Raw genomic sequence first — 13492 nt, 5'->3', positions numbered from 1 at the left:
TTCAGCAGACTCAACAGTTGGACAACATTACTAGATTTTCCATTGAATCTCGCTCCTGATTGGTAAATACTTCTGGATCTATGAAGAATCTAAAAGAATGCTCCAATCACAGACAATAATCACTAAGCGTTCTCTGATCACTTTGTTCTACTGAACGCGGCCTTTGTTCTGCTGAACGCAGTTATTGATATAATTGACATCCATTTCCTCAGGCGGCGCCACATTTTCTTAAAACAGAGGTCCACTTTCAGCGACTCTCAGGGTTCTCTTTGGTATATTGTCTATGCCTAGCTCTTAGAAATGACTGAAAAGTAAATCTAAGAATACTTTTTTCTTAAAATTGGAAACTTTATTGTCGTATTTGATATATATGAGTGAAAAAAAAACATATTTGCTGATGTGTTAACGAAGCTGCAATTGTGTACATGTGTGATGAATAGTCGTACAAGTATTTTTGGGTGCCTTAATGTTTATTTGTAAATTCTAAGCCTTTAATTATAAATTTTCGATCACATATAACGTTATATGTTTGCAAATAATGAAAGAACTATTACAACAATAAAACGTGCAGTTCATCTGTAGTTCTGGATATTAAAAGCAAGATATATCCTACGATTAATGAAAAACACTACAATATGGCTTCAGCATCAAGTACAAGTGCACGTAGTCTATTTATTGAATCAAAAATGCGATTAGCAGATAGAGTGCAAGTTAACGTCAATAATATTGCCTCCCTTGCCAGACAGATACAAAGAGGCTCTAGAAGTAGTGAAGTAATATTTTGTTTGTCAACTTTTATTTCTTTAATATATATCTGATTATCAACTTACTATCAAGATATATATATATATATATCTTAATTCTAGATATCCAATATTATTAAATTAATAATGTTATTGTTTTATTATTGATATATGCATTCTCCATAAATTCTTACACAGGTTTTAATGCATGCAGCAAGAAACTTCGCACAGCAGGAGCATGGGATAGAAATGATAGAATCCAATCTAAAGAAGCTTGCTCTTATAGCTACTCATTTAGAATACCAAATGGATTCAATTGATAAAAGCTCTATAATATTGGAAGAAGTTATGGAACAAGTACGATCTATGCAGCGATAATATATTATAAATATATATTGATTTATTGTTGTATATGTATTATATATGATTAACATATAAAAGGATATTTATTTATAAATATGATTTGTTAATTATATATAGGTTTAAAAAATTTACAATGTATAATTGAAATTTACAACATAAAATGAAAATATATCTTACTTAACTTTTTTTGTGTTATTTAAGAATTGTAAGATAAAAATTAAGAAATATATAAAGATTTAAAAAATACAGGAAATAAATAATACAATGTTTGAATTTCCTTATTATTTATTTCAGACAATTGGTTTCAATGTTAAAAATATTTTATGAGTTGTAAACATCAAGATACACCAATATATTCTTGCAAATATTCTTATGAAATTACAAAAACCAATATTCTGACAAACTGATAAAAACAAAACCAGTTATTTAGAATTAAAAGTGACATCTTGCATTATATGTAATAAATGCAAATATTTTTGAGAAAAATAAAACTAAATTTAATCACTACGAATTGTTTCTATATTAGATAAAAATAGTTTGGTAAGAGGTTTATTTTGTAGAAAATAATATGAGAAAAATCTGTGTAATGTCAAATTTATCAAGGATAAAGAATATCATAATGGCCAGGACGATATAATAAGTGCACTGCTGGTATGGCACCTTCAGGAAAGTCATGGGCAGTTACTTCAGTTCCTGCACCTCTATCCATATATCGAACTCTGACACCAGTTCCTAATGCACTGCTCATTGCTATAATATGAATATGGTCAGATTCTTTGTACATTGGTTCAACTTCCTATAAAAAAAGCATAGCATATTATAAATAAATTATAACTTTATAGAAAATTGAAAGATGTTAACATCAACAAGATATGAACCTGATGACAGAATTCAGTGATAGTGCGTTCTCCTTCAATAAAATGTTGATAGAAGTCAGCATCACGTTGTAACTGACCAGATGTAATCAATCTAAGATATACAACAACATAATCAGAATAACCTTGCTCATTGAACAATTTGTGCAGCTCCATATGACTGGACTCTGTATCATCACCCCCTACTTTGTCAATAACTTCCATAAACTATAATAAAAAGAAACTATATATTCTTTGCAACACATGTACATACACTCATACATATACATACATGTGCGTACACATGCGCGCGTACGCGCGCGCGCGCGCGCGCGCGCGCACACACACACACACACACACACACACACACACACACACACACACACACACACACACACACACACACACACACACACACACACACACACACACACACACACACACACATATAATTATGAGTGATATTATTTTAAAGTATAGAAAATTTTACTTACTGTATCATGAAAGTCTTCAACTGTAAATTGAGGAAAACCTAGAGCTACAAGGTTATCCTTACTTTTTAAAGCTAAGTCTCGAAACTTATCATATTCTTCCTTATTCTCAATTAACTTTTCCAAATAAGCATAACTAAATGCTCTGAAGAAACAGTTACCATCGGGTCTTGTTCTTCTAATGCAGGAGTATTTTTGCGCTAAAGCTTTTGCCTTTGAAAGATATATTTCGTCTTCTTTATATTCTTGTTCTAAGCTCTTCAATGATTCCTTTTCACTAACTAAAGCTATAGATTCTGAAATCTAAAATATAGAAAAAAATTACCTATCTAAAATAAATTTTCATGTAAATTTTATCTCTTGTCCATTAAAACAAAGAAATTTTGATATTTTAAATAATGACATTTTAAATAAGTAATAAGGCTAATTATAGCTATATGAATTATATTTTTAATGTAATAAATTAATAAAGACGATTAACTGTCTTAACTTATCTGTCAAAAATATACTTTGAATATAGTATGTATAGCATATTAACCTCCTTCTCAATTCGTCTCTGTTGTTGAAGTATCAATTCATCTTGGTTGACATCTACAAGAAAAATCAGGAAATAAAATATTCCATTTAATTTCTCAATGATGGATCAAGATTAGAAAAAACCTGTGTTTTCTACGGATAGCTCCTTTAGCGGCTTGTCTTCCATATTTCACAATATTTTAATAAATTTCACACAACTGTCAAATTATCAGTCGTAAACAAAACTCGATATTTTCATGTATGTTGTAAAGCTGTTTGCCGCTGTGTTTTACATTTTTATGTTGGCAGTAATATCAAAATAATATGATCTAGGTATCTTAAAACAGAAGAATTAATAAAGTTGGTAACAACATAATCGACTTCACAATCGATTCATTTTCGTCTTGTAAATGTCGCATATGATGGCTGCGTTTCGAAATTCATCGCCAGTGAAAATATATAATTTGTGTTACGTATACTATAGAGTTTCAGTGCTAGCAGTGAATATTGGAATGCAGCCGATATTTCATGAATATCACTAAGTATCATCATTCTCAGTCAATTAAATTGCCTCATTGATGAAATATCATATACAATATTTTTCATAAATTTCAGAGAATAAAGACTCAGGGGCTCAATTCTTGAAAAATGTCACATACGATATTTCATGAATGTCACTAGACATTACGATTCTTAAGGCCCATCTACAATGGCTGCAAGAATAAAGTTCTAAACGTAAGCAATAAAGCCAGCGGTACACGGTGCTTGTTTTCATGCTGGATTGCTTGCTGGATGAAAATACTGCATTCTGATTGGTGCATTTCCATCCATCTTCGGACATGTACCAATCAGAACGCAGTATTTTCATCCAGCAAGTAATCCAGCACGAAAACAAGCACCGTGTGTCGCTGGCTTAAGAAATAGACCAACCACAATCGATTATTATAAGAATAATCGATTATGGTTGGTCCATTTCTTACTGCTTACGCTTCAACCTTATTCTTGCAGCCATTGTAAATGGGCCTTTAGGTTACATTGTCGTACATATTACATGTGTCGTACGACAAGCTTTTTGGATATGATAGATATGCATTCAGCAGACTCAACAGTTGGACAACATTACTAGATTTTCCACTGAATCTCGCTCCTGATTGGTAAATACTTCTGGGTCTATGAAGAATCTAAAAGAATGTTCCAATCACAGACAATAATCACTAAGCGCTCTCTGATCACTTTGTTCTACTGAACGCGGCCAATGTTATCTTAAGCGCGTCCATAAAGCCCGTATCAAACTACCGACTGGAGACGCCGACCCGACTGCCAACTACGACTGCCGACTCTCAATGGACCAATAACAGTGAAGCGCCGACTGACTGGATCGACCGACTCGCGTTTAGACTTCAGTCTATTTTCTCAGTCGGCGACTTGGGTCGTAGCCAATCACGATAGATCGGATTTAATTAATTTATTTGGTTTTTTAGAGCTGGTTTTTCCAACCGCTTGATTAATTAACTGATAGTTCAATTATATGTCTCTCATTGTTTTTCTTTTGAATTAAACAAAGACAGATATATAATTTAACTGTTAGTTAACTTACCAAGAGGTTAGAAAAACGCCCTTAATAAAAAGTTTTAATAAAAGTTTATTTTTTTTATTAAAAGTTTCACCTAAACAGATAGGATAGTAAATAACCTTAATAAAAAGTTTTAATAAAGTTTTTTTTTTAATTAAAAGTTTCACCTAAACAAAGATAGGATAGTAAATAATCATACATATATACATATATATACATCCCACATAGCACCGCAATATTGCAGGAATATTACAGAAATGTTGCAGCAATATTATTAAAATATTGCATAAATATGACAACAATATTGCAGAAATATTTAATGTCCTAGGCATAAGTCTCGCAGAAATATTGCGGAAATATTGTTATGATGTTGTAGGAATATTGTCACAATATCACAGGATTATTGCCACAATGTTGTTGAAATATCGCCACAATCTTGCAGGAATACCTATGAAATATAGCCACAATACTGCAGAAAAATTGCAAAATATTGCCGAAATATTACTGCAGTCGTGCAGGAATGTTGCTACAATATTTCTTAAATGTTGCTGCAATATTGCAGGAATATTACTGAAATATTGCATAAATATCACAGCAATATTGCAAAAATACTTAATGTCCTAGGCATAAATTTCGCAAAAATATCTCAAGCGTGGTCTACAATGGCAGTAAGCAGTAAGAAGTAAGCGTAAGCGGTAAAAAATAAACCAATCACAGTCGATTATGACAAAAATAATCAACTGTGGTTGGTCCATTTCTTACTGTTTACGCTTTCTTCTTATTACGGCTTATGGCCAATGTAGACCACGCTTTAGAAACACTGCGTTAAATAAAAAAATGTTCCAGACAAAAGTTGTTTGACTTGAAGGGGGACATAAGACAGCGATAGCATTTTGTTAATAGATGATGCCACTTTCAAGATATTCACTGACCATCAATTTTTATAAATGAAAATCCCAACTTTTTATTATATCTTCTTTTTCTACCAATTAATTTGAACAACTTTTGTCTGAAACATTTTTTATTTGCTTAATATTTTTTGAGATATTTAAGAAAAACTTGGTAACTTTCCCAACATTTATCTTATGATATCTCGTTAATTATTCGTCGACAGAAAAAATAGTATTAGACTTTTTTACTTTATTTAATATCAAGAATATATTAATAGTGCCCTAACCTTTGTTAATTTAATAATTTTGAAATTTCCAAAGGTCGATAAGTTAACAAAAGTTAGGGCACTATTATAATAATATATTCTTGATAGTAATTAAAATAAAAAAGTCTAATACTATTTTTTCTTTCGATGGATAGTTAGCGAGATATCGTAAGTTAAATGTTGAAAAAGTTACCAAGTTTTCCTTAAATATCTCAAAAAATATTAACCAAATAAAAAAATGTTTCAGACAAAAATTGTTCAAATTAATTGATGGAATAAGAAAATATAACAAAAAATTCGGATTTCCATTTATGAAAATTGATTGTCAATGAATATCTCAAAAGTGGCGCCATTTATAAACAAAATGCTATCGCTTTCTTGTCCTCCTTCAAGCCAAACAATTTTTGTCTGAAACCTTTTTGATTTAACGCAGTGTTTCTGAGATATTTGTGATGTGACATTAAAATGGGACACCCTGTATATAAATTGTTTCACACTGCAGTATTACGGCGATAATCAGAAATATTACGTGGCGGTCTGTCATGCTGGAATATAGCGGCAATATTCCTGTGATATTGCAATGAGATTTATCATCAATAATGTTGTAATATTGCCACTATGTTACCATACGATAGTCACATTGTAACATTGCAGTAATATTCCAGTGATATTGTAATATTCCAGTGATATTGTCTGATATATCATCTGTTAAGTCAAAATGCAAATATTTTCGGTAATCATAGCTTCAGAATCATAAATTTTATAAGATTTGTAAGATGCTATAAACCATAATTGCTAAAATTTTTTTATTGCTAAAGTTTTTATTAAAATCAGTATCTTATCATTATCATTTTTATAATAAAAATACAGATGTAATATTAACGTATATATATATATGAGATAATTTTCAATAATAGAAATATAAATATAATGATAGCATAAAGAATAATGTTTATAGAAGTTCTCAATAAGAACTTTTCGCAAATCGAAATAATTTTATGTCTTATTCAGTAAAGGATTCTGAAACTGAGTACAGCAACCGTCAATAGCGTGACTATAAACTTTGAGCTAACAGATATTAAAGAAATCGCTAATAATTCTTTTCGGGAATAATTTTTTAAGAGTTTTCGGGTAAGCTTTTTACAATTTGACCATTTAGATCTAAAACGGCGTATTTTCTTCAGTCTGTCTTTTATGAAAATCATTGATTTCTTAAAAAAAATTGTTATTTTATACCAGAAACTACAAAGATCGCGTTATTAACATTTGTACCTTAAAAATATATGCGTAGTTTTTTTTCTAAATTTTTTTCAATATGGCGAACTCAACATTGTAGCCGAAATCACGAATTTCATCTTATATCGATTTTTCTAACGTTTTTTCACTTTATAATGCTGATTTATTCAATCTGTCTGATATATCACTCCGCAACATTGTTATAATATTCCTGCGATATTGTAGATTGATATATCACATTGAAGTATTACTGCGATACTCAGAAATATTACGTAGTGGTCTATCATGCTGGAATATAGCGGCAATATCCCTATGATATTGCAATGAGATTTATCATCGCGCAATATTGTTGTAATATTGTCACTATGTTGCCATATAATAGTCACGTTGTAACATTGCAGTAATATTTCACTGATATTGTAATCTGATATATCATTCTGCAATATTGTTATAATATTTCTGCGATATTGTAGATTGATATATCACATTGAAGTATTACTGCGATATTCAGAAATATTACGTAGCGGTCTATCATGCTGGAATATAGCGGCAATATTCCTGTGATATTGCAATGAGATTTATCATCGCGCAATATTGTTGTAATATTGTCACTATGTTGCCATACGATAGTCACATTGTAACATTGCAGTAATATTCCAGTGATATTGTAATCTGATATATCACTCTGTAATATTGTGATAATATTGCTGGAATATTATATAATAATCTTGTGATTTTGCAATATTGCTACGATATTATAATATTGCTTCAATATTGCTGCAATATTGTAGTGCTGTGTGCGTATGTATATAAATAAATTTTCAGAATGTATTGTATGTATTGTACAATAATACATAAAATATCATAAGCTAATATTTCGACAATATTGTGACATTTTTGTCTTGTAAATAGTAAAAAAATAATTTACTTGGTTCTGGTGTAGCTTCTTTTTCGGAAGAATAACAAACTTTTTGTTTTCTTTTTCTTTTCTCAGGAATGTCATTAACATTTTTATTGCTGTTAAGAACTGCTTCGTCGGATGATAAGAATTCTGTGTTCTTCTCCATCTTTCGTGCAATTTCATATGTTTCTACAAAAAATGTTACCATAACATAAAACATATAAGATAAATGTACTTTTAAAAAAGAATTTTACCGTATGGTCCTAAGATATATTTGAGTTGTGTACTTTGCCATGACATTTCAGGAACTACTTGTTTCCGCACGCATTTTGTTACATTACTGTTTTTGGGGGCCATAAACACGTCTTTTCCTCGTTATTAACCCATGACTGGGGAACAACTGAGCACCAGTTTGTACCTATCACTACACACTACAACATCTAGAACAGTTTAATTAGTCAGTAAAATGTATACAATAAAAGTAGACATGAATATTAAAAGTTAATTGAAAACTGTTATTTGTGTCAATTCAAAATTTACTGTCATTAGTAAGATATGAGATAATATGGAGTGTTTCATAACACCTGCACATCTGTTAATATAGGTAGAGTTCATGAAACTGAATATAAAAATCCTCTATTTGGTAATCTATCACATAAAACTGTTAGTAGTGATTGAAAATGGTTATCTTTAAATAATTCTTCAATAATTACACAGTTTGTGCGGTTACTTGCAAAGTAGTATATGATAAATTTGCAGTGCAAAGTATCACTATTAATATATATTTTATAAATATAAATTTTTATATACCTTCCAATATATCGGAATGTAGTAGTGGAAAAGCGCAAAATCGCTCCTCCCCATTCCATGGGAGTACAACAGCTTTCTTAGATATTTCAGAAATAGGAAAACATTTCAACTCAGTTAAATCGTCATCGATCACAAAAACATTTATATGCCTCGAATCACATGGATATAAAGTATAACTTGAATAATTAATATATTCTTGACCAATGATAACAGGAGTTCCATTTTGCAATCCTATATGACGTATTTTGACAATTTTATTATTTTGTAAGAAGCAAAAACTATCTGCTACTTTAGAGCATGATAATTTAAAATAACGCATCTGTAGTATGTCATAACTTTCGGAACATTGAAATGGTATTTTGTTGTTATTTTGTGAAACTGGAATGGGATATTTTACTGCATTTGGCCATATTTTCAATTTACTTGCTGCATTTCTTTCTATTATTCTTCGATCTATTTGCTGAAGAGGTTTCTCATGCTTTCTTAATATTTTTTTTAAACTGTGCAAATGATTTTCAAATGGAAACGCACTGAAACTATCCAAAGGTCCAAACTGTTTTGCATCATCACTCGAATGGATCAAATTATGAACTGTATAGATCATATTTTCTGTACCATACAAATCAGAATAGCACTGAACAAAATAAAGTAATAGTTTTTTCGCATATTCATTTTTCTTTTTATAATCCTGTGGGTGACACAAAATTCTAATTACACAATGGAAAACAAGTAAATGCTTCATGTAGGTAGATGGAAGATATTTATACAGCAAAACAGGAGAAAGGAATAGTAAAAATAGTCGAAATTCTGTTGCTTTCCACTTATCCACTTCTTTGAAACTATTTGGCACTCTTACAAATTCAGAGCAAACATATTTTTTTAAATATACCATATCTGAGGTCATGTTTTTTATTTGTTCACCAGATAATCGGGCTGCAATGCGAGGACCTTTTAACCATAAATGTAGTAATTTTTTCATCTGACCAAGACGAATTAAGTGCATGTAATCAAGTGGAAAAATAGTGACCATTGGTAATGGAATTTCTTCAAAAGAAGATATACCAGTATGATGTTCTGGATTCTGTCGGAATTTAAATGATTCATCTGTCCATAAAGAACAGTTGTTATCTAAAAAAAGCATTCTATGATTCTCATAATCACCTTCAACAATACATTTACTACAGCCAAAATAAGCATTGTGGCTTTTTGTACAAGTTACAAATGATCATGCAGGACTATCATATATTATTGCTTTGATTTGAACTTGATAGATTTTATTTTTATACATAAATCCAGTCGTACTCAGTTCTTTATATTCAGTAATGAAATGTCGCAAGAAATCATTTGTGTTAGGTTTACAATATCCATGATAAGCACCAACTATAAAAGTTGAATTAAAATCTACGAAAACAATTTGAGCCAAAATAGGCCATAGCTGACTCTTTGAGCTTTTTGCAATAGGAAGCCTGTCAGTATTTAAATTAATAATAATAGGATTTTTTACTATCAACTTACTTTGCTGACATAGTATATTGATGATTCCATTTTTTAAACCATGATGATAATAATCACCACCTGATGTCTTATAAATATTTGTACATCGTGGAGTGTTCAATAATGTTCTTGCATCATTAGGAAAATCGTCATGACCTTCAGTTTTTAATATTTTGAGCAATGACGATAAAGCATGATGTTGAACTTTGTGTTCATTTGCCCAAAACATTAACTTTTCTTTAAAAGAAATGCCTCTTGTATAAGATGATGTGCAATGTTGTCTTATATAAGATGTGCAATTATCAATTATATTTGGTCCATCAACAGTATTTGATATTGAATATTCTGTAAGACATTTTTCCTCAGTTAATACATTATAATCTATCATAACGCCTGTTATATTTGGTTTATTAATAATATTCGTTACTGAAGAATTATTATTAAAGTTTTCAGCAAATCCTTTTCAGCAAATGAATTATGACATTCATTTCCAATATGTAACAAATTTACATCAACTTGTTGACTTAATGTTGAAATATTTTCTTTTCCAAAATATTCACGTTTCAATTTTTTGTAACCGGCGATTCTGTTGTCTGCGTGACAACAAGTGGAAACTTTTAACCTTTGGCATGCCTATGCAACATGCTAATTTCTTTTATATATCTTAGATAGCATAGCTTTCAAAGAGAGGTTTTACAGATATTCAGAAAGTATCTTGTCCTAAGGACATCTCTGAAACGTCGCCTGGAAATTTTTACTGTCTGAAATGTTTTCTCTTAATCTTTTTCTTTCACCGTAACTGATTATATGCAGCGTATAATATAAGGACATATTCTTTTTAATTTATTTGTTATTATTATATTATTATAATTATTATTATATCGTTTACCTTGTAATAAATGTCTTGCCAAGTACTGTTTAACACATCTAATAGGCTTGTTCGTTTTGCTTGCACTGCTGAACTGGTGCAACAAGTTGGAATGAGAAAATCTACGTTTGTCTCACTTTAACTTAATGCACCAGTTCAACAGTGCAGACAAAACGAACAGGCCTAATGCTTCATGGTGTATTCGCTTGGATGCACTGAGTGCGATTAAGGCTTGTTCATAGTCCATTCTTAAATTTAAAGTTGTTTCAAATACATTTTCATTAACTTCTTAGTCATCAAAATGATTCGTACGGATGTTATATAGAGCATTTCACTGGTTAAAAAGTATTTGAAGATTTATGTAAGCCGTTCTTAAATGAAAAATAGATTATGGACAAGCCTTAGTCGCACTCAGTACGCACTCAGTGCATCCAAGCGAATACGCCATCAGAAAAGAATCAAAAAATTCAAGCAGCTGTCAGAAATTCGCCTAGTTGTTCAATGTTCAATATATGGCTCTGGTAGTCATAACAGACATTATCCCTACGCCATTCTTCAGAATAAGAGCAATTAGAGTACGAATGTTACCATTCAAACACAAAATTAATAGGTTGGTTAAAATTCAAGCACCAATGTACGACGACTTTGTTTTCAACATCGTTCTCCGACTGCCCAACAAAGAATAATTCGCCTAGTCTCCCTCTTTAGGAATATCTTAAGCTGCGTTCGCTTTGGGCGTTCACACGCTGTAAGAGTCCATTATTTTCCTCGCATTTGACTACGATTGGTTAATTTCTTTAAGTTTAAGGTCGGTATTCATAGTACAACCAAATCAACCAATCAAATCATTCCATTTAGACAAGCCCGTGCGGGGTTTGTTAGTCCCCCATCGGGCGCCTCCCCAGGTGGCGGATTGGGGAACGCTCGCCGGCTCGCCGGTGGGCACCGGGGAAATTAAAAATACCCGGGGTGGACCAAAACTAACAGAAACAAAATGAGCAATGGAGACAACGTTTTCGGTAGAAACTACCCCAGGTGGTATTCCGGATACTCCGGGCAATCCACCCTCTTCGGAGGTCGGCCTCGAGGATTCTGGGGGAGGCCAACTATTGCTCGACAGAGAAAAGACTCTTGAGAAGAGAAAGACTCTTGAGAAGAGAATGCTACCAAAAAATCCAGGCACTAGCAATTATCAAAAAAAAAGTACATCAACATACCAGCAAACAATAGAGGAAACCCTAACTGGGCCAAGACCTAGATCAAACTCCATGAGCGAAGGAATGCTGAGCTCCAAAAGAACAGACAATGGATCAACATTAACCAACAACAACAAGGAGATAAATAAAATACAAAAGGCAGCTAACGAAGAAGGCTGGTCATCCACTCTCAACAAAAACCAGACTAGCCCCGAGATAATAAATAATTATAAACAACCCAAAACGGATAGATACTGGCTTAACACCCCAGTGACTACAGCAAACAGATACAGCATCTTGGAGCAAGACACTGTAAACGAACTCAAGGACAGAACAGAGGAAAGGAGGCAGAAGCCCCCTCCAATATTTATCGCGGGAGTAACTAACATACAATCTCTCACCAACCTACTAAACGACATAGCAAAAACTGATTATGAAATAAAAGTCCTAAACGGAGAGCAAATTAAAGTTCAAGCCAAAGACCCTCAGATATATAGAACTATTACAAAAGAACTTGTAGCGAGAAATACCGAATTTCACACATACAAACCGAAACAAGACAGAAGTTTTAGAGTGGTCCTTAAAAATATGCATTCTTCTACCGATATGGAAGAACTAAAGCAAGCAATAAATAATCATGGACATGAAGTCACGAACATCTGGAATGTAAAGCAAAGAGTGACTAAAAAACCACTGCCTCTCTTTTTCATAGAAATCAAACCCGGATCAAATAATAAAGAGATTTATAAGATCAAAACTCTTCTACAATGCCGAATACAATTCGAAGCCCCCCGGCCAAAGAGGGAAATACCGTAGTGCACAGGGTGCCAACGCTACGGTCATACAAAAAGTTTTTGCTTCAGGAAACCAAGATGTGTTAAGTGCGCAGGTAACCATCTAACGAAGGACTGCGTAAGAAAAGACAGATCTAATAACGTTAAATGTGTACTTTGCGGAGGAAACCACCCCGCAAACTATAGAGGATGCACAATATATAAAGACCTGCTAAGAACTAAATATCCAACACTAAGGGAAAAAAAACCCATATCTGAAAGGCATGAAACACCAGTAAAATACCCAATTAAAAACAAAACAAACATTACCACAAACAGCCCTACCTACGCACAAGTGGCCCGTGAGGGAGTAAACAAACAGAGAGAAGAGACGTACACACAAGATAACCCAAGCCAGAAGACTATAGGGCACCATCAATTAGATGAATCACACCAGTTAAAAGACATGATAGGGGACTTAGCGAGTCAAATCGGAACTCTGCTGAATCTGTTATCAA

The 13492-nt window shown here is 32.2% G+C and overlaps 3 protein-coding genes across 6 annotated transcripts; 1 reads left to right on the top strand and 2 right to left on the bottom strand.

Annotated features, from left to right (window-relative positions):
• The first annotated feature begins 265 nt into the window (after positions 1–265).
• On the top strand, positions 266–1138 carry BORCS7 (BLOC-1 related complex subunit 7). Of its 2 annotated transcripts, none has more exons than XM_011141261.3 (2): positions 266–768; positions 942–1132. In XM_011141261.3, exons 1-2 carry the CDS (start codon positions 636–638, stop codon positions 1061–1063), a joined length of 255 nt encoding a protein of 84 aa, XP_011139563.1. In that variant the 5' UTR covers positions 266–635; the 3' UTR covers positions 1064–1132. The 2 variants fall into 2 exon arrangements, with proteins under 2 accessions (XP_011139563.1, XP_011139562.1); XM_011141260.3 differs by having other exon boundaries at positions 270–773; positions 942–1138.
• A 408-nt stretch (positions 1139–1546) lies between these two features.
• LOC105183266 (ubiquitin thioesterase otubain-like) lies at positions 1547–3345 on the bottom strand. The gene is made up of 5 exons (XM_011141259.3): positions 3112–3345; positions 2990–3042; positions 2455–2754; positions 1985–2188; positions 1547–1902 (listed from the first exon to the last, which is right to left on the bottom strand). Exons 1-5 carry the CDS (start codon positions 3152–3154, stop codon positions 1705–1707), a joined length of 798 nt encoding a protein of 265 aa, XP_011139561.1. The 5' UTR covers positions 3155–3345; the 3' UTR covers positions 1547–1704.
• Positions 3346–8181: 4836 nt separating this feature from the next.
• Positions 8182–11700, bottom strand: LOC109504195 (uncharacterized). 3 transcript variants are annotated; one of them, XR_003113196.1, is made up of 6 exons: positions 11027–11700; positions 10159–10482; positions 9671–9771; positions 9565–9591; positions 8644–8874; positions 8182–8273 (listed from the first exon to the last, which is right to left on the bottom strand). XR_003113196.1 is itself a non-coding variant. In XM_025300695.1 (5 exons), exons 2-5 carry the CDS (start codon positions 10364–10366, stop codon positions 8212–8214), a joined length of 708 nt encoding a protein of 235 aa, XP_025156480.1. In that variant the 5' UTR covers positions 10367–10482; positions 11027–11691; the 3' UTR covers positions 8182–8211. The 3 variants fall into 3 exon arrangements, 2 of the variants coding, with proteins under 2 accessions (XP_025156480.1, XP_025156483.1); XM_025300695.1 differs by having other exon boundaries at positions 9565–9771; positions 11027–11691; XM_025300698.1 differs by lacking the exons at positions 9565–9591; positions 9671–9771 and having other exon boundaries at positions 11027–11690.
• Positions 11701–13492: the final 1792 nt, after the last annotated feature.

Source organism: Harpegnathos saltator, unplaced genomic scaffold (assembly GCF_003227715.2).
Source record: "Harpegnathos saltator strain DR-91 unplaced genomic scaffold, Hsal_v8.6 scaffold110, whole genome shotgun sequence".
Lineage (NCBI taxonomy): Eukaryota > Metazoa > Arthropoda > Insecta > Hymenoptera > Formicidae > Harpegnathos > Harpegnathos saltator.
The sequence above is the reverse complement of the archived record's forward strand: the minus strand, read 5'-3'. Positions and strand labels throughout refer to the sequence as shown.